General features: G+C 44.1%; 3 protein-coding genes across 3 annotated transcripts in view; all 3 read left to right on the top strand.

The window, feature by feature from the left end:
• Positions 1 to 7: 7 nt before the first annotated feature.
• Positions 8 to 7,023, top strand: LOC135333183 (uncharacterized). The gene is made up of 12 exons (XM_064528090.1): positions 8 to 180; positions 884 to 1,078; positions 1,444 to 2,002; positions 2,360 to 2,515; positions 2,940 to 3,269; positions 3,391 to 3,546; positions 3,875 to 4,021; positions 4,220 to 4,401; positions 5,116 to 5,284; positions 5,446 to 5,571; positions 5,912 to 6,139; positions 6,392 to 7,023. Exons 2-12 carry the CDS (start codon positions 884 to 886, stop codon positions 6,685 to 6,687), a joined length of 2,544 nt encoding a protein of 847 aa, XP_064384160.1. The 5' UTR covers positions 8 to 180; the 3' UTR covers positions 6,688 to 7,023.
• A 635-nt stretch (positions 7,024 to 7,658) lies between these two features.
• On the top strand, positions 7,659 to 13,446 carry LOC135333935 (uncharacterized). The gene is made up of 15 exons (XM_064528958.1): positions 7,659 to 7,750; positions 7,870 to 8,129; positions 8,392 to 9,055; positions 9,286 to 9,441; positions 9,567 to 9,801; positions 9,898 to 9,986; positions 10,125 to 10,336; positions 10,401 to 10,461; positions 10,573 to 10,752; positions 10,965 to 11,144; positions 11,287 to 11,547; positions 11,650 to 11,826; positions 11,932 to 12,096; positions 12,371 to 12,544; positions 12,796 to 13,446. The coding sequence occupies exons 2-15, from the start codon at positions 7,899 to 7,901 to the stop codon at positions 13,332 to 13,334; spliced, it is 3,324 nt and encodes a 1,107-aa protein (XP_064385028.1). The 5' UTR covers positions 7,659 to 7,750; positions 7,870 to 7,898; the 3' UTR covers positions 13,335 to 13,446.
• A 43-nt stretch (positions 13,447 to 13,489) lies between these two features.
• LOC135333934 (uncharacterized) overlaps positions 13,490 to 19,017 on the top strand; it is a 31,091-nt gene continuing 25,563 nt past the window's right edge. Inside the window, exons 1-8 of the mRNA XM_064528957.1 lie at positions 13,490 to 13,922; positions 13,977 to 14,697; positions 14,762 to 14,926; positions 14,981 to 15,301; positions 15,356 to 15,552; positions 17,066 to 17,123; positions 17,182 to 17,952; positions 18,012 to 18,229. Of these exons, the coding sequence (XP_064385027.1) occupies positions 13,623 to 13,922; positions 13,977 to 14,697; positions 14,762 to 14,926; positions 14,981 to 15,301; positions 15,356 to 15,552; positions 17,066 to 17,123; positions 17,182 to 17,952; positions 18,012 to 18,229 (2,751 nt within the window). The 5' untranslated portion in view covers positions 13,490 to 13,622. The remainder of the gene's footprint in view (positions 13,923 to 13,976; positions 14,698 to 14,761; positions 14,927 to 14,980; positions 15,302 to 15,355; positions 15,553 to 17,065; positions 17,124 to 17,181; positions 17,953 to 18,011; positions 18,230 to 19,017) is intronic.

Below are 19,017 nucleotides of genomic sequence, written 5' to 3'. Positions count from 1 at the left end.
CATTCCATTTGATAACCAGCAGATATAACCAGTACAGTACACAGTGTATTGGAGAAAAGCCTACCAAGATACTCGCTTCCTAGCGTACCCTTCAGAGAGAAAGAGCCGTTCAAAGACTCCAGCCAGCTATAAATCACAAGATCTGCCTTGATATTCACTGGCATTTTCCTCTAAGAGACTGTAAGTTAAAGACCTGAACATGAAAGGTGTTGATTATTTTGGGTGTGGCATGTACTAGTACTTGACTTTCAATTAGAGTTCAAGTGTTTAACAAAAGCATAGAATTGGCTGAATGCTCTTATTTCCACAGTGCTCTTATTGCCACAGTCCCATCAGCTGAGCCTTTTGATTCCCACCACTAGGCAGCCCTACAGTTGGAGCTATACAACCTACATGTACATGTACCTTTATTAATACATGTACATCATATTGTGTATGCACACACACATGCATGACGTACGTACACTGTATATAGGAGATGTATCAAAAATTGAGCTTGGGACAATTTACTAGAACTTGTATTGTTGTTCAGTGCTAGTATACACACTATAGGAAGATGACTGTGTGTGTAGTGGGTGTATGGTTAGTAACACTGTACTTCACATGGATACTGTTTGAGGGAATGTTTTCCCGTGTACTGTTTACAATATTGCTGTTGATGTGACTAGTAACATGTTGGGTGCTTGTACCCAACATGGATACATGAGGCTTGTTATTCCCTAATTAAACACTGTGCACTTTTGATGTACATTACCTTGCTTACTTACCTCTATAAATGTACACCCACTCAATCTGCACGTCATTAGGCCGCCTGTATATACAGTGTTCCCTCAACCACCACCTCCTCCCACCCCCACACACACACACACACACACACACACAGATGGACAAGCAGCTACTCCTCTCAGCCCTCCTACTCTCCTCATTGGCCTGTGTGTGGGCAGGTGCACCGAGATGCAACAGTCCAGTTGCTCCTGATTCAAACCTGCCAGCTGTCCGTAATGTTAACATCCTCGACACGTTTTCCTCCTTCACTGAGTACTTCACCAGACGTGATACTGTATTTGATGGACAAGAGGTAGGTCTTGATGATAATTGTAATGAAGTGTTCCGTGTGTGAATGCTTACCGTATAGCTGGTATATTTCGATGGTATAAACTTTTGTGGAATGACCGTTAGTTTGCTGATTTAATTTTCGCGAAATATCAGCCTTTCTGCAGCATGCATGCATGTATGCAATATTAATTTGTGGGTATAAATGTTCGCGGTACATGCTTAATCAGCGAAAACCGCGAACATTTATACCCTCGAAATATACCCGCTATATGGTATCATGCCTCATTATTCTACGTGTCATACATGTACCTGTGGCCTATGTGCACACGTATGTACTGCCTGCCTGAGTATAAGACAACTTATGAACTTTTGTGTATTTCTTTGCAGTGGATGTTTCAGGAAGCTGATTGCCCCTATAGTGCTGTTGCTTGCACGCAAGCGGCTGGACAAGACAATTGGATAGTTACCCAGCGCATGCAACAAAATAATCTCACCTCTATTCAAGTCCTCATCGACTTCACAACTAACTGCACCACTGTCTCTCCCTGTGACCCAAGTGCCCTGGGGCTGTATATTCTACGAACTGCAGAACCTGTCTTAAACTTAGCGGCTTATGATGTTGTTTCGATGCCCATCCTAAACAATGTTTCGATTGAAATACCACTGACTGGACTGACTGACGGCAGCTATGCACTAGGCATCAGAGACAATGGTACCTGCGTCACCCTAAATAGAGTGCAGGTGTACTATTCCGTATGTGAAGTACCGTATTCTACTATCGAGGATACTGGACTAGTCTTTGAGGGCAGTGTTACTGTGAGCTGTGTCCCCAACACTGTGTCTGCTAGCGTACCCACTACCTGCTCGGCAGGGGGCGTGTTGAGTCCTTTGACCCCGTGCGAGTGTATGGCTGGATTCAGTGGAGCTGACGGCATGAACTGTGTTGGTAAGACAACTGTTGAAATGGATATTAATTTTTGATACGCTACATTAATTCTTATAATTATACGCACTAGCTGTTTACTGTACATGTACTCTACAGATTTAAGAGACTACACATACAGTCTGTAAGTGTTAGAAACGTTTCGATCCATGACCATCCATTTTTTTCTGTTGGTATGATGGCAGCAATAAGTAGTGGATCTTTTGACTCTTTCTTTGACTTGAAAGGAAACACCATGACAGGGTTAGGGTTAGGCAGAAGGTTGCCATCAGGCCATGCTCCACTGTGTGCTTTAATTCTGGTTCACTGTTGTATAAACATACTACATATTTCACTCCAATACTTGCCCCCATCCTGCAGCCTGCACTATGGGCTCGTACAAGTCCATGCCTGGCAGTAGTGACTGTCTCACTTGTCCGATGTTCAGTGAGGCCACCTCCACTGAGAGCAGTATGTGCAGCTGTGTGGCTGGACACAGTAGAGCCAACCCTAGTGACGTCGCTACTGACTGTGACAGTAAGTCATTTGCAACTACGTGTACGTATATAAAGTGCATGTAAATTATACCATTCAAAGCGTTTTAAGACTCTCAATGTCATAATAGTATAGCGTATCGTAATACTATAGCGGGTTATAAATGTTCGTGGTTTTCGCTGATTAAGAACATACTGCGAATATTTATACATTACTACCCACGTATCGCATGTGGACATGTATACATGTACATGCATGTGTACATGCATGCTGCAAAAAGGCTATTCTGCAAAGCGAAAACCTTTTAACGTTGACAGTTTATACCCTCGATATAATATACCTGCTATACGATATGTGCATGTGTGTAAAAATGTAGCTTGCTTTAGTAGCTAACTTTGAGTGCCCATTGCCTGGTGTAGCTCAATTCCAATGAAGTACTTCCATTAACCTCCCCTCCCCCCCCTAGCGTGTGCTTCAGGCTACTTCATGAGTGATGTTGCCGAGACCCTGGGTCAGTGTCTACTGTGTCCAACTGGCAGTACCAGTCCGGGGGGCTCCCAATCAAGCTGCACCTGTGACGCTGGTCTGGTTACTTCTGCACAACAGACCACCACCACCATTGATGTGTGTGGTACATGTGCCACCAACTATTACAGACCCTCCTCCGGTGCCTGTGTCATGTGCCCGGCCAATAGTGAGAGGATGGTTGGTAGCGATGAGGCTAGCTGCAGCTGCACAGGAGGGAGGACCACCACTCCACGAGGGACCACCACCACCAGTGGAGCCGCCTGCAATAGTGAGTCAAAGTTTATACTCACACTGTTTCAAGGCCTTCAATTTAATGCTTGTATTATGTAATTAAGTGTGTTTAATGAATCAATTGTAGATAGCATTTTGTCATAATTTTTTCCCTATAGGTTGTGCTCTGTCATATTATAGTAGCGGTGGTGTGGATTGTTCGATGTGCCCTAGCAACAGTGAGCAGTCCAGTAGCAACTCAGCCGAGTGCTCATGCTTGGATAACCGTGTAACTGCAGATGGAGGCACCACCACAACTTCTCAAGGATGCGATGGTAAGGGAGGAAGGGCACAGTTTAATTGTTAGCCTCCTTTTTACTAAATAGAGAGCTAGCCTCGATCCTAGGCCACACTTCTTCTGAGTATGGGGCCGGTATGGTAGTTCGATTGTGAAGGTTTCTAGCCCATCTGATATAGCATTCTAATAGCTATCCTTAGCTTGCCATGCTAACAAAAGAAAAAGACTCACAGTGGATGACAATCGTCTGAACGGAGTGAAAACTTAGCCTATAATTATGCACAGGCCATGCCATGCCACCATTGTAGTTTCCAAGGATACCTTGTGTCTTATCTGTTAAAATCAGTTGCTCTTTTTGTTTTCAGGTTGTGCGACAACTCATTATTTGAATTCTGGCGACTGTTCGCCATGTCCTCAGTTCAGTACAGTTAGCGATGTTTCCACCTGTCAGTGTCGAAATAACTACGCCTTCGATGATGGTACTCTGACGTCTACTAGTGCTGTCTGTGTCGGTGAGTGTGTGGTGTGTGTGTGTGTGAGTGATAGTGAGTGAGTGAGTGGGTGTGTGAGTGTGTGTGTGAGTGTTGTGTGAGTGTTGGGTAGGGAGGTCCTTGCCTTTTTACTACATTTTTACTAAATGTGAAATGTTGTATCTCAAAACTATTTTTAAAAGTGTAATAACTGGATGGATTCGTCTCTCCCTTGTGCAGTTATCCTGGGTTTCACTACCAACTATCTAGCCATAGCGGAAGGCACTACCACAGAAAATATAGGTGTGTCAGTACGAGCTGGAGGCAGCATCACCATGAATATAAATTTCCAGTCTACCCGCCCCTCGAATGATTATCCTTTTGATGTAGAGAGTAGTATCATGTTCAACAATGCTAATGAGGTAATGTCCTGTGTGTGTACATAATATGAGCTATGGGTATGTCTTAACATGTGTACCGTATAGCGGGTAATTTCGTGTGCAAGCTGACCTCCACGAAAATGTCCCCCACGAAAATGTAGGCATGGCTTATCGTAACGCATGCAATGCAGTGCAAGCAATGAAGTTCAACGAAATTTATACTCACCGTTTTCCAGTTGAATGAATTTTTTACCCCACGAAAATTACCCACTATACGGTATTCAAAGTACTGTTGTATCTAGTGCAGTCAGTGTGTTTCCCAAAGTGGTTTACTATACAGGTACATGTGTCAACCCAGTTGTCATTAGTGTGTGGGAAATGGTCCATAAATTTGACGATACCTTTTGTGGTCTATCTTGCAATTGCTATTGCCTCGAAATGTGATATCAGAATCTGTTATTATGCTGTAACTGTAATATGATACATTTGAAGCCACTCTCCGTGTATGGTGTGGTGGTGATGTCATTAGTGTTTTATTTGCTCTGACTAGCTACAATACAAGTGCTGCTTCACACTTCTTGTGAGTGTTCATGTCAGTACTTCAAGGGGCCCACAATAGACTGGCAACCATCACTCTGTTAGTGTATCTCTTCTTTCCTACAGCAGCACTCTATTACCCACCCCCCACATACAACACACTCCCACCCCCCACACACACAACGTACTCCCCCACACCCCACACACACACACACACAGGCAATGTCACCCATAAACATAGTGGGCAACCAGTTGGCTTTGGACTCCTACCCCTTCAACTACACATTCATCATAGCAACAACCATGGGTAGCTACAGTGCTGGTGGGGTAATAGATGGAAATGTACAAGTGTACAGTCAACTGGTCGTCACAATAATGGATGATGACAGTGAGTATCTGTTTTTGAGATAGCTGTTTGAAATAAAACTGAAATTCAAATAATAATTATTCTCTTTTCGTAAACTGTATGCCATAATAATATTACGAGGATGTGCTATACAATGCATCATGTTGAATGTTCTCTGATACCAAACCTCCCTCCACTCACAGATGTGAGGGTTGGGTTCACTCTATCAAGTGTCCAGTTCAACGAGACCCAGGGAAAGGGCATGGTGACAGTGTCTAAAATAGGTGGGACCAGCTCTCCCCTCACACTCAGGATAACCACTTCTGGTGGTGAGCACAACATTATTATACATGATTGGGGGTCAACCCTCCCCCATTAATATTTCTCCGTACATGTCTTAATTGATGTCTGTCAGGGCTGGCAGCTTCACATTTCCCATCCTAAGTGGTCTTGCTTTTCCTAATGATCTACACACTTTGTTGTAACTTGAGAGATATCGGTTTCCCTGACACCGCACAAATGGCATTTGTACTGTACGAGATGTGATTCATTGTAATCTGATCGATTGTTGTATTCCTGTACATTGGATATTAATAGCTACCTCCCCCAGTACCTAGCGAGTGTGGAATTGTTGTCAGTGATAATGATTTGGTTCCGTTATCTCCATAGAAACCAGCGCTATCAATGTGTCCACTGTAATTGAGTTCTCGTCAAGTGCTGAAGATGCTGTACTTGATGTTATGTTCGACATCCTTGATGACAATTCTGGTAGTGTTGCAACACGCTCCACTATGTTGACATTGGAGTTTGTGGGACCCTCTGGATTCGAGGGTAATGTGCTGTTCGACGGGCCAAACCTGTCTAGTACCATCACCGTGGACATAAACAATGATGATCGTAAGTGACTGTGTGTGTGTGTGTTGTGTGTTGTGTGCACACGTACGTGTCTTGATTAATGGTATGTGCAGTGAAATGTGTCTTGTAGTTTGTAAACAGGCCTCGGTAGTATGTACACTACATTTAAATACGTAGCTTGTACGAATTATGAATCATAATTATGCCAAGATATCGACTGTATAGAGGTCCTGTTTTGTGATTCTACATGTATCACATGTAACGAATTATCTTCTCCCTCCCCCCCTCCCACAGCTACTCCCACCTCCACCCCCGCCGCCTCCCTTGACGAGTCATTGATCATCGGTATCTGTGTAGGTGCAGCACTTGTGGCATTACTGATATTCATGATAGTCATCGTCATTGTGTGTATCTGCCGTCTTCGCTCGATCAACCGTCAAGGATTCTATACCACCCATGAAGATCAGACCAAAGAGCCCCCCACGATGTTACGCTACAGTGCCTCGCTCAGATCTATCTCATCACAAACTGTGGTACCCGTGGAAAACACCCAAGGCACTGTCGCCAAAGAGAATGAGTTCTATGTCTAGTACTCGGACAATTAGGTTGTCTTCCAGTAGCGTCCATTTTCAACTTACTTATCTTCTTGTACGGTTCTCTGTACATATTTTATTACCATTATCATGTTATTTTTTGGATCGGTCTCATTCTGTATATATAATAGTTTGGACTGCACTAGATCTAGGACTTTCAATCTTTGTTCATATACATGAATGTAAGTAAGCTAGTAATTATTTTATTAACCTCAAATGTTGCTTGTTCTAATAGGCATCGCTATAATTTTGTACACGTTATGATATGTATGTCATTTTGTCCTTATTAAACACATTGCTGAAGCATTACACATGATATTGTTTAAAAATGAATCAGAGATCAAAGTAAAGCTTGTAGGTGTTCTGAGCTCTGTGGGGGGGGGGGGTTGTCATTATATGGTGTGATTCAGATGGGGCTAATTATGAAGTAGTCTAAATGATGGAGTTTTATTTGGTCCCGTTTTCTAAGAAAAATTGTGATACTGCTGCTAGAAGACTAGCAGGGGCTTGTGTGCGGCTAGACAGTTGTGTGGGTGCATGGTGGTGGGTGATACATGATACTATAGCTGTTGTCAAGGAGGTACTTGATACTGTTGTCTGTAAAGTGTTGCCAGTGACATCAAACAAGTGATTACAAAACACTGACAAAAGCATGCCCTGCATGGAGACAAGAGGTCATTGTTCAAGCTAAAAAATTCACTTTTGTTGTCTATACTACTAAGGTGAAGGTGACGTCACATGACGTTAACTTAATGTATACATGTGTACTGACTCAGGGGAATACTGAAGATCTACTTAGACTTATATTTTTCTGGCTCGCAATCTATAAATGTTTTTCCTGCATGCATGCATGGTTGTGACTAATTCATTGTGTGTATACTGTATACATGTGAGGTAATTTGTTTGTTGGTGATGGTGTGTGTATGTGTGTGTGTATGTAAGGAAACACTTCCTTTTTTGACCACATCCTCAGGAAGCCAGAACAAGGCATGATAAAAACCCAACTGGAATGTAAATTGATCACACTACTGTTAAAAGCTTTTTTAAAGCATAACCAAAGGTAAGCAAGTACATGAGCATTTAGCTAAAATTATAGCTATATATATAGCTACAGCTGGATATAGTGCAATAATTATGAACAATTAAGTTACATGTTACACATGCATGCAATCTTTGCAGGATTCTGGCCAACTGAAATCTCTAGTGCAATGACAAGGCTTGTGTTTCTCTGTGCCTTGGTGCAGCTGTTAGTCTCCACTGTGACTGCAAATGCTCCGTATGATTTCAGCAATGAGTGTGTCAATCCAACCAACTTTCGTATCGTGCCCCCAGAAGTGGAAGATAATGTTTGTGTTCTAATGGACTCTCGATATTACACCAGCCTCATTGGGAGCAGTGGAGTGTGGAGGGCCATTGAGACAGATTCGAATGGAGGCACTGTACGCTAGATCTATATAGTTATAGTATTGCCTTGATCATGCATGCACAGACTCTAATGTCTATACTGTACACATGCATGTGGCATTGTGCATGCAAACCAGCTCTGTAATTGACTTTCTTATAACGAGTTTAGCTGTTCATGCATGGGCCATATACTGTAGATAAAACAGAACCCTTTGCATTTCGCCTCAACAGATGTATGCTCCTAGCAACTGATTAATTGTCTGCCTGCTTTAAATGTATTTTACTCTCTCCCTGCAGTGGACTCGAGGTCGTGGTGGGATCTGCACCTACCAAGTTCGTTCGTGCAGCAATTCTCGACAAATGCCACAAGCTAACTACCTCCTCACTCAGTTCATCAATTCGGGAGACGTGAATGAAGTTTTGATTGATTTGGCGTATCGCTTCACTAGCGGTGGATATACAAGGACATTTGATGTGCTCTACTTTGAAACTGATAATCCAGACGCTCAAGCTTCCGCTGACCCCGACAACTACCAGCTGCTTAGTAACATATCTCCAGAAAGCTCCGCAGGGAGTATCACACTCTCCTTCAAAACTTCCAATGCGAAGAAAGGATTGTACCTCTCAGTACGTGAGAATGGAACATGTCTGTCCATCACCAGCTTTCGGGTTTACACCTACTGTTGCAAGAGTCAAACTGCAGGATTAGTACTGTACCCCGACACATATGCACCAGCTCAATCGAGTGAAGCTACAGCCGTTGCCGTAGGGGAGTGTGCAGTAAGGTCTAGTGCAGTGGACGATACTGGCAGTCGAGCTCAATGTCTGAGGGAGAGGGAATCGAGAGCCTCTTTGATTGATGTTCAGTGTATGCCATTGGGAGTTTGGGATCGGAGTAGGGACTGCTCCTGTGATCCTGGGTTTGTTCTGGACACTAGCGATGGAAGCAGCCATTGTGTTGGTGAGTCCATACGTATATACGTAACTAGGTGTACGTGTGCTATTGTATATGTTAGTTACATGGCATGGTTACAGGTATGACTGCATGTGTTAGTGATCATAATTACCAGTAAGAATGCACGAGAACAACATCTGTTTACTATTCTTGAGAATGGACAGCTCTGTAAAAAAATGTTTATTATTATCACCCATGCATTCAATAACCTTGCCTGCGGTCTCTCCTTCAATTAGCTTGCCCTGCTAACACTTTCAAGAGCTCCTACAGCAATGTGGATAGTTGCCTCTCCTGTCCTCCTAACAGTGAGAGTGGGTCAGGCTCGTCTTGTTGTGTCTGCAGCGACAGTTTCTTCAGAACCGGAGATGAAATGGATGATGTTCCCTGTTCCAGTATGTATATATATAGCACGTAAAATACGTTGTATTAATGCAATAGTCGATATCTGATGATTCTGAACAAATTAATGAGTTTCTTTTCTGACTACTCTATTATCTGTTGACTTGTATCCATGCAGGATCTCCTAGCAGCCCACTTAACGTGAATGTCTTCCAAGCTAGTAGCTACTCTCTTACCCTCGGTTGGGACTCTCCTCAGAGCAATGGTGGCCGCACTGATGTCAGCTACGCCATTGAATATCAGGAGACCTCTCTGATGTTTGAAGGGTTCCTACCAGGTGGTAATGTAGCCCCAGGCTCTCCAAGAGAGTTCACACTGAACGAACTCAATCCTGTGACAGAGTACACTATAAGGTCAGTTATTTGTTCGTATGTCTATTACCTACTAATTAAGTTCCGAGATGCTGATTGCATTGTGAGTGTGATTAATTATAAGGTTTGCACATACAGAGTGACTGCTGAGAATGGAGTGAGTGATCAGGACCCGGACTCTGTGGATGGTCGTACTGCCACTATCACTGGCTCTACTACTGAAGGAGGTGAGGGGGAAATACTCTATCTCGAATAATTACCCATGTTCTTAACTGCATGCAGTACTAAGTGCTTTTCTACTGTTACAGTACTTAATTTCCCATGTATAACTGTTTGTAATGGTGCATGTATCTGTTTGTATGCAGTTCCTGGTAAGATTGAGTTATTCAAGAACTCCCGTGGCAACACCTTCACGTTCCAGCCCCCGGAGATGAGTAATGGAGTCATCACTGGCTTTGTAGTCGTGATCTTCAGAGACGGGGAACCAGGAGCTGAAATAGATTTGGGGCCGTTTGAATTCTGCTTCTCTCCAGTGTCGTCAAACATACCTCCTGGCATAGGGTCAGTCTGGATACAGGTACATAACAAAAACTTTCCACTGTACACTTGAAATTATTTCAGCAATGTTTTCTTGACTACAGGTGGCTGCTACCACGGCGATTGGAACTGGGGAACCAAGTGATGCCCTTCCATTGGAAATAGGTGAGATTTTCCATCCACAAAATTAACCATGTTTTCTCCCCTCCTTGCTCGAAATAATGCATGCACTCTCATCTGTTTATTAATTCTTCCCTCCCCCCCCCCCATACACAGAGGCTGAGAGGAGTTGCCCTGGTTTGTCTTCTCCCCTCAGTGGAGAGGTTGTGCTCATGTCCTCCCTTGTGGGCGGTAGTGCAAGGTACTTCTGTGATAACGGATTCAGTCTGGTGGGTGATTCGAGGCGAGTGTGTCGGCCGGACGAGACTTGGAGTGGAGACGTACCAACTTGTGAACGTAAGTATGATACAACTAAATGCTCAGTGCATGATTGTATAGTCGACTCTGTATATCTAGAGTTCTGGTGATCCAAATTCATAATTTTCTGAGAGCTTACAAGAAACCTGTTCAGATGGTATTCTATAATCGAATTTGGATGTTGTACATCTGAAGTTTAAACCTTAATTCAAACTATGCTAGCCATTTAATTCCTTGCATTTCTTGTACAGCCATTACCTGTGGTGCACTGTCCAGTCCCCCCAACGGACGTGTGTCTCTTAGAGATGGTACCAGGCTCAACTCAGTAGCAGAGTACACTTGCAGTGAGGGGTACTTTGTCACCGGCGACCGTCTGAGATTCTGTCAGATGGACGGTACTTGGACTGGACTGGAACCAGAGTGTGTTCAAGGTACGACTGTTAGAAAAGAAACATAATGATGCAACCCATGTATATAAATTAATGTATACGTACTAGTGAATTCACAGTGTTGTCTTTTAATATTGATTATCGTCTGAAGTTAATTGATGCTCTTCTTTGTTACCTCCACTAGCCCCTTCCTCCCCTTCGCCTCCCACCTGTCCCTCCTGTCCCACGCTACTTCCACCAGTGTGCCCCCCTACCGTGACCTGCACCGAATGTCCACCATCCACAGAGTGTCCCACACCTACTTGCCCACCTCCTCCTACCGTCCTCCCTCCTGTAACCTGCACCGAGTGCCCTATGTGCCCCCCTACAATGCCCCCCACAATCTGTCCTCCAACTACCACCTGTCCTGAGGTGACATGCCCCCCTCCTACTGTCGCACCATCAGGTTAGTATTATGTGTGCAGAAGTTAGCTCTCCATATATCATGATCGTACACTTACGTTGGAGAGGATTTGTTTAAGTGTGGATACTCAACATCCCACTGTAGGTTTTGAGTGTGATGAGCTGGAGCCACTAGAGAATGGAGTCGTGTCAAAGCCGAGCAATTCTGTTGGTTCTGTGGCTAGATACTCGTGTGAGCCTGGCTTCATGATCTCTGGACCCCGAGAGAGGGTGTGTCAACTCTCTGCTGCATCATGGAGCGAGTCGACCCCAAGCTGTGAAGGTATAATGCCACAACAATTCATTCACATAGTATATAATACAGAGTGTGTATTGATCCTCTTTCTTGCTCATGCATGAACTGATCCATAACCTTATACACATACAGGCGTATTATGTGAAAAGCTTTCAGTACCGGAGAATGGAGCTATACAGTACATGAATGATGGTTCCTTTGCCCTGTACATGTGTAACAATGGCTACTCACTATCTGGCTCTAACTTCAGAGAGTGTAGACCTAATGGACGCTGGGCAGGGAGAGAGCCGACCTGCAGTGAGTGGAACTGTTTCATGCATTCTTTGCTTTCAATCTGATCGTGCATGTGGGCTTGGTTACATAATTAATCTCACTGCATCAATGATTACTTTCGAGTCTATGAGTTCATTTCATTTTGGCGTACAGGCTACATATACAAGTTTAAAATCCTGTTGGTGTTTTTCTGCTGAAATTGGCCCAAGCTGTTTTTGGAACTAAGTGGCCATAACTCTAGCATTATTAGCTTAGTAATACTTACATTTACCTGTTGTGCGACGTTTTATACTTACAGTTAAGGATTGTGAACCATTTGAGGATGGTTTTGAGAATGGTAAGATGGAGGTGACTGGGGTGACGCTGGGCTCACTGGCAGTGTTTGAGTGTAACGCACCCTACGAGCTGGTCGGCAGAACACAGAGACAATGTATCAATGGAGAGTGGACTGGGCAACAACCAACATGCATTCGTGAGTTAGTACATCAACTATGTATCAACAGAGTCAATATCATGCAGCTAATATATGCATACCTCTCGTTCGTATCAATCTACCACAGGACCTTATGACTGCATGACTACTATTTGTGCGCCAACCACTTATGGCCTACTGTATCTTGTCTTGTATGCATTTGATCATTATAATTATATAACATGTAACTTGTGTAATGGGTACTTTCAGTGTTGTGCATTAATCAAATCCTCCTCGATCCCCTCCTGCAGCCCCTGCGTGTGACAATGAAGGTGAAGTGTTCAGTACGTGTGCCTCGGCTTGTCCATCCACCTGCAAAGACCCCGCCCCACTCTGCATAGCCCTCTGTCGCTCTGGATGCTCCTGTCCTCTGGGAACAGTCTTAGATGAAACACAGTCGAAATGCATCAACCCTGACCAATGTTCCTCCCCACTCACCTTTGAACTAAATGGTCACTTGTTCCCAAACGGCTCTAGTATACAACTGAATGATATCGGTGAAGACGATAATGGATTAATATTTCGGGCTGGTTTAACTGATTGTTGCCAAGCAAGGAGGATTGGAAATTGTAACGGACCTGATCAGTTGAAAATTTTTGTGCGAGCCACGGGAGATGAGATATATCGAAACAGAGGAGATAAAGTTATTCGATTGAATCGTCAGCCTTACTCTAATAGCTCTACTGGGAAAGCAGCTCTGCCAGGACTCTATTGTTGTGATGTACCCAGCTCAGAGACTGAAACTGGCGTAGTAGTAACTGACAAAGTGTGTGTTAATATTGTATTGTGAAACTGAACTGAGTAGATTAAGGAAAAGTAGTATTTTTGTATTTTTGCCTTGTTTACATGTCTCATTATTTTATCACCTCAATGGTGAATTTGTATAACCATTGTTTTCATTACTTGCACGGTAGTCTACTTGGGACAGTCCCATTGTCACATGGCTTTACATACCTGAGGCCAGGGCCAGTATTAACTTGTATCTAGATCTCTCTTCCCATTTTTATTAGTAGGTGTGATCTAAAGCATAGCTGGCATATTTTGCATTGGGAATATAATAGCTGAGCTAAATAAGATAATGAATTATTTGTGGATTCTTGCTGTTTCTGCTGCTCTGGTGGTTCAAGTGTCTGCACTGGTTCCAACATGTCAACCATCAGATCCCCATGGTTACTGCATTAGCCAGGGTGTTGACAACTGTGCACCAGAGGATCGACGAATCACCTCGTTGACTGACCAATGTCGAACCAGTTTCCGATTTTCACCTGATCACGTTCTTCCCCCAGAGTGGGAGCTGTTGTTTGACTCTTATGACTACGAGAGCTTGGTGGGACCAGTGTTCCTCAGCAGAGAGTTTGACAATGATGAAGCTGTGCCGGTGAGACAAATTTGACGATATTTATGTAATTAAGTATCCTTTCCTTCATTGCAGACAGTGGCTAATCAGTGGGAGGATCGAGGTGGTATCTGTCAGCGTGGTTTGAGAGTGTGTGCCTATACATTGGGAGCTCAAGACAACTGGTTGTTCTCCCCTCACATCAAATACCCCCCAGGAAGTACTACCCTTGGTGGGGGTCTACCAACAGAGATCTATCTCGATGTCTCCTTCAGATTCACTCAGTGTAATAGTCTCTGTGTGAATAACTTTTCAGATCTATACAGATATGACACAAACAGCATTGCCTCAGAGAGTGTCCGAACAGACAGAAACAATTACCTCACTTCGTTGTTTGGAACAGGAACAGAGATGACAACATCTCGATTGGATCAGACAGGTCGCAGTGGGACTGTTTTAGAGACCAGAACTCTTTACATTACTTCTCCCTCCTCCTCGAGAACCAATGGATTCCATTTTGGCATCAGAGACTCTGGAAATTGTGGCCAAATTAACCGAATCTACTTCTACTACACACCTTGTAAGGAACGACAAGATGGACTGGTCAACTATCCTGAGCTTGTTCGTGCCCCCAGCGGCTCTCCACCAAACGAGGGCATGGCTTGCTGTGCTCCCAACTCTCACCCTACCACCTCTCTTACCTTCAGAGCTCACAGTGCCACTGATGGAACTACTGGTGATGAAGGATGTGAGCGCAACGTAAGGTGTGAGTGTGATGCTGGGTACAGACTGAATGCAACTGGAACAGGTTGTGAAGGTAATGACAGGCCTTAGCAAATTAATTGAGTTTATATAATAATGTTTCCTTTAACTTTTTACAGTTTGCTCTGCTGGAACCTATCGCTCTCTGAATGATGACCAACGCACTTGTCTAGATTGTCCAATGAACACAGCAATGGATGTGGACGGTGCTGCAATTTGCAGCTGTCTAAATGGATTCTTTAGAGATGAGGAAACTAATGAAGGCCCTGGAGTGAATTGCACGTGTAAGTTTAACGTAAACATTTAGAGTACCTAGATGTCATTACTTGTCAATACAGCTCCCCCTGGCTCTGTAAGAAACCTCCGTACAACCACCATCACTAACAATAGTGTTAGCCTCTCATGGACCAGACCTGCGGTCACTGGAAGAGATGACTTCTACTACTCCATTGAGTACAGTGATCCTAACACTGGATCGTTCATACTCAGCAATGGAAACTATGTCAATTCCACACTCACAGTCTCCTACACAGTCCCTAACCTGCGTCCCAACACACCATACACCATACGAGTGACCACTCACAATGGAGTCAGCGACCAAGACACTGAAAATGAAGCTCTGAGGAGAGTGGACCTTCCAATCAGGACATTAGAAGGAAGTAAGCAGTTCAGAACTATGGAATACTGCTTCTATTAACTAAATGACTTTGCAGTTCCAAGTGTCCCACAAGATGTTCAAGTATTCTCAGGAGTTGTTGTGTGGGGACCCCCAGCTGAGCCTAATGGAGTTATTACTGGCTACCAGTTGAGGTTTTCTGGATCCTTCAATCGCACTGTAAACAAGTTGCCATCTGAGAGCTACCACGTTGTTACTGACGATAATATCAGAAATCTCACCAGTAATATTCAAGTAAGAAATTTAGATTGGCCAGGTGTTATAGCAATATTTATTTTGACTCATGTTCATACTCTGCAGCTCCACATCTGAAAACTGGCTATAATTATAATGTAATATAATCAAGGGTGCATGAAAAAACTATCTAGTAGGCACGTAGCAGCCAAAATTAAAAGCGTGAGCGGATGCATAAAGACGTTTGAAGTGGTTATTTTTTCATGCACATTCCTTTCATTTGCACACGCTTTGAATTTTGGTGTTTTATACGCCTTTGGTATAACCAGGAGCACATGAGGAGATGAAGCGTCTTACTATGCACAGTACTGCGGACTCACTATCGTTTAACCACACTCCTTGTTTGTAATGTGCTTATTGCTCTGGCTGACAACGCGTAGCAATGAATAATGGTAGGTGATGTAATTCCCTACACAGGGGAGGTCATTGTGATGATGTTTCTAGTTATAGGCTGAGTTCAACATTGTAAAGAAGAATGGAAGACTAACTTGGGTCTCCATGAGATTATGTGTGATCGTTGGTGCTATAAAAAAGCAAGCTAGGCTATTAGTTTTTACAAGCCTCAAGCAGCGTTAAAGCTTTGCTCTCGCTAGTCAACATATAAAAAACTCACATTGAGGGCCGTTTCCGTCTCTTGCGTTGAGAATCATGCATATAGGAAAAAAACTGCTAATAGAAAGTTGCTATTCTCTATACTTAGTAGTTTAATACAGGAGTAAAATAAAAGTTGTCAAGCTGCACTACACAGGGGCGTAACTAGAAATTTTACGGGAAGGAGGCAACAAGAGCGCTTGTGCAAGACCCCGCAAAATGTTTAACCGGAAACCACACCCACTAATTATCGTGTAGAAGTGCATGCAAATGGCAGTAAACTGCTATTTACTTGCTCTTCTTCTCTTTTCTTCATCAACAAGACAGTGATAGAGCTCATTTTCTGCTCATTCTAGTTAGATAGTTATCCAGAAGTTAGCTAACCAGAGCTATTAAAAGCTAGTGAGGTGAGTCATATGACACTTGAAGTTCAATAGTTCAGGAGGCAATTGCAAGGGCCTCCTCTGCCTCATTGATGTAGTTACGCCCATGCTGCAGAATGCGAAGACTAAAAATAAATGCAGTTTATGCATACCTAATTGGACGCCTTATGGGTGTGCCTTCAATACTGGCCGAGACCTATATGCACTGCATCATCGTTACTATGATTTCAACATATAAGCAAGTACATTATAATGGACCCCTCCGTAGAATACCTATATGCTGAGGTCTCTCTAAGTGTAATAAGGGACATCTCAGTAACCAATCCATATCATGCAGATTGCACCATTTATGACATAATACAATGGCACAGTTCATCCAATAAGTATGCATGCATGAAGTGGTGGGGTAGATGGACCTATACATGCGGCATTGGCCAGATTTCTTGTTTCCACGCTTTTTGGTGTTTCCCCTAGCCAATCCTAGACATTGCATTCTATACTGATATATTATATATTGTACTGGCAGTATTCTCATGCAGGTACGAGCAAGTACATCTACTGGGTATGGACCGTACAGTAGTCCAATACAGTACACAGGTGAGTCCCATGTACATGTAAATATATGCTCGTACTTTATGCTTCCAATTAATTCCAGGTGACCTCTTACCCACGCCATGCCCTTCTACAATGGCCCCCACTACATGTCCTCCTGAGATCACATGCCCTACATGCTCCCCTACAATGGCCCCCACTACGTGTCCTCCTGAGATCACATGCCCCCCTACAATGGCCCCCACTACATGTCCTCCTGAGATCACATGTCCTACATGCCCCCCTACAATGGCCCCCACTACGTGTCCTCCTGAGATTACATGCCCCCCTACAATGGCCCCCACTACATGTCCTCCTGAGATCACATGCCCTACATGCTCCCCTACAATGGCCCCCACTACCTGTCCTGAGATCACATGCCCTACATGCCCCCCTACAATGGCCCCCACTACGTGTCCTCCTGAGATCACATGCCCTACATGCTCCCCTATGGCTACAATGGCCCCCACTACGTGTCCTCCTGAGATCACATGCCCTACATGCTCCCCTATAGCTACAATGGCCCCCACTACCTGTCCTCCTGAGATCACATGTCCTACATGCTCCCCTACAATGGCCCCCACTACCTGTCTTGAGATCACATGCCCTACATGCTCCCCTATAGCTACAATGGCCCCCACTACGTGTCCTCCTGAGATCACATGCCCTACATGCTCCCCTACAATGGCCCCCACTACCTGTCCTCCTGATATCACATGCCCTACATGCCCCCCTACACTACCTCCACCCACATGCCCTACAACAGAACCGGCCACTCCTTGTCCAGTCACAACCTTCCCTCCATCCCCAACAACGTGCCCAACAGTAGTAGAAAGTAAGTGATTTTCATACTTCGATTCATGTGTATGTAGCTTAATACAATCATGCAACCAGATCCCCATGGTTACTGCATTAGCCAGGGTGTTGACAACTGTGCACCAAAGGATCGATTGGTCACCTCGTCCACTGACCAATGTCGAACCAGCTTCCGATTTATGAGGGATCACATCTTTCCCCCAGAGTGGGAGCTGATGTTTGACTCTTATGACTACGAGAGCTTGGTGGGGCCAGTGTTCCTCAGCAGAGAGTTTGACAATGATGGAGATGTATCGGTGAGACAAAATGTAGCAATATTAATTAGTTATCTTTTCCTTCATTGCAGGCTGATCAGTGGGAGGATCGAGGTGGTATCTGTCAGCGTGGTTTGTTTGTGTGTGCCCATACATTGGGATCTCAAGACAACTGGGTGTTCTCCCCTCACATCAAATACCCCCCAGGGAGTACTACCCTTGGTGGGGGTCTACCAACAGAGATCTATCTCGATGTCTCCTTCAGATTCACTCAGTGTGTTGGTGCCTGTGTGAATAACTTTGCTGATCTATTTAGATATGACACCAACAGCATTGCCTCAGAGAGTGTCCGAACAGAGAGAAACAATTACCTCTCCACTCCATTGCTTGGAACAGGAACAGAGATGACAACATCTCGATTGGATCAGACAGGGAGCAGTGGAACTGTTTCAGATACTAGAACTCTTACCATTACTTCTCCCTCCTCTTTGAGAACCAATGGATTCCATTTTGGCATCAGAGACTCTGGAAATTGTGGCCAAATTAACCGAATCTACTTCTACTACACACCTTGTAAGGAACGACAAGATGGACTGGCCAACTATCCTGAGCTTGTTCGTCCCCCCAGCAGCTCTCTACCAAACGAGGGCATGGCTTGCTGTGCTCCCAACTCTCACCCCACCACCTCTCTCACCTTCAGAGCTCACAGTGCCACTGATGGAACTACTGGTGATGAAGGATGTGAGCGCAACGTAAGGTGTGAGTGTGATGCTGGGTACAGACTGAATGCAACTGGAACAGGATGTCAAGGTAATAGCAGGCCTTATAGC

This window comes from Halichondria panicea, chromosome 3 (genome assembly GCF_963675165.1).
Source record: "Halichondria panicea chromosome 3, odHalPani1.1, whole genome shotgun sequence".
In the NCBI taxonomy this organism is placed as follows: Eukaryota; Metazoa; Porifera; class Demospongiae; order Suberitida; family Halichondriidae; genus Halichondria; species Halichondria panicea.
Note: the sequence above shows the minus strand (reverse complement) of the source record. Positions and strands in the feature narration are given on the sequence as shown.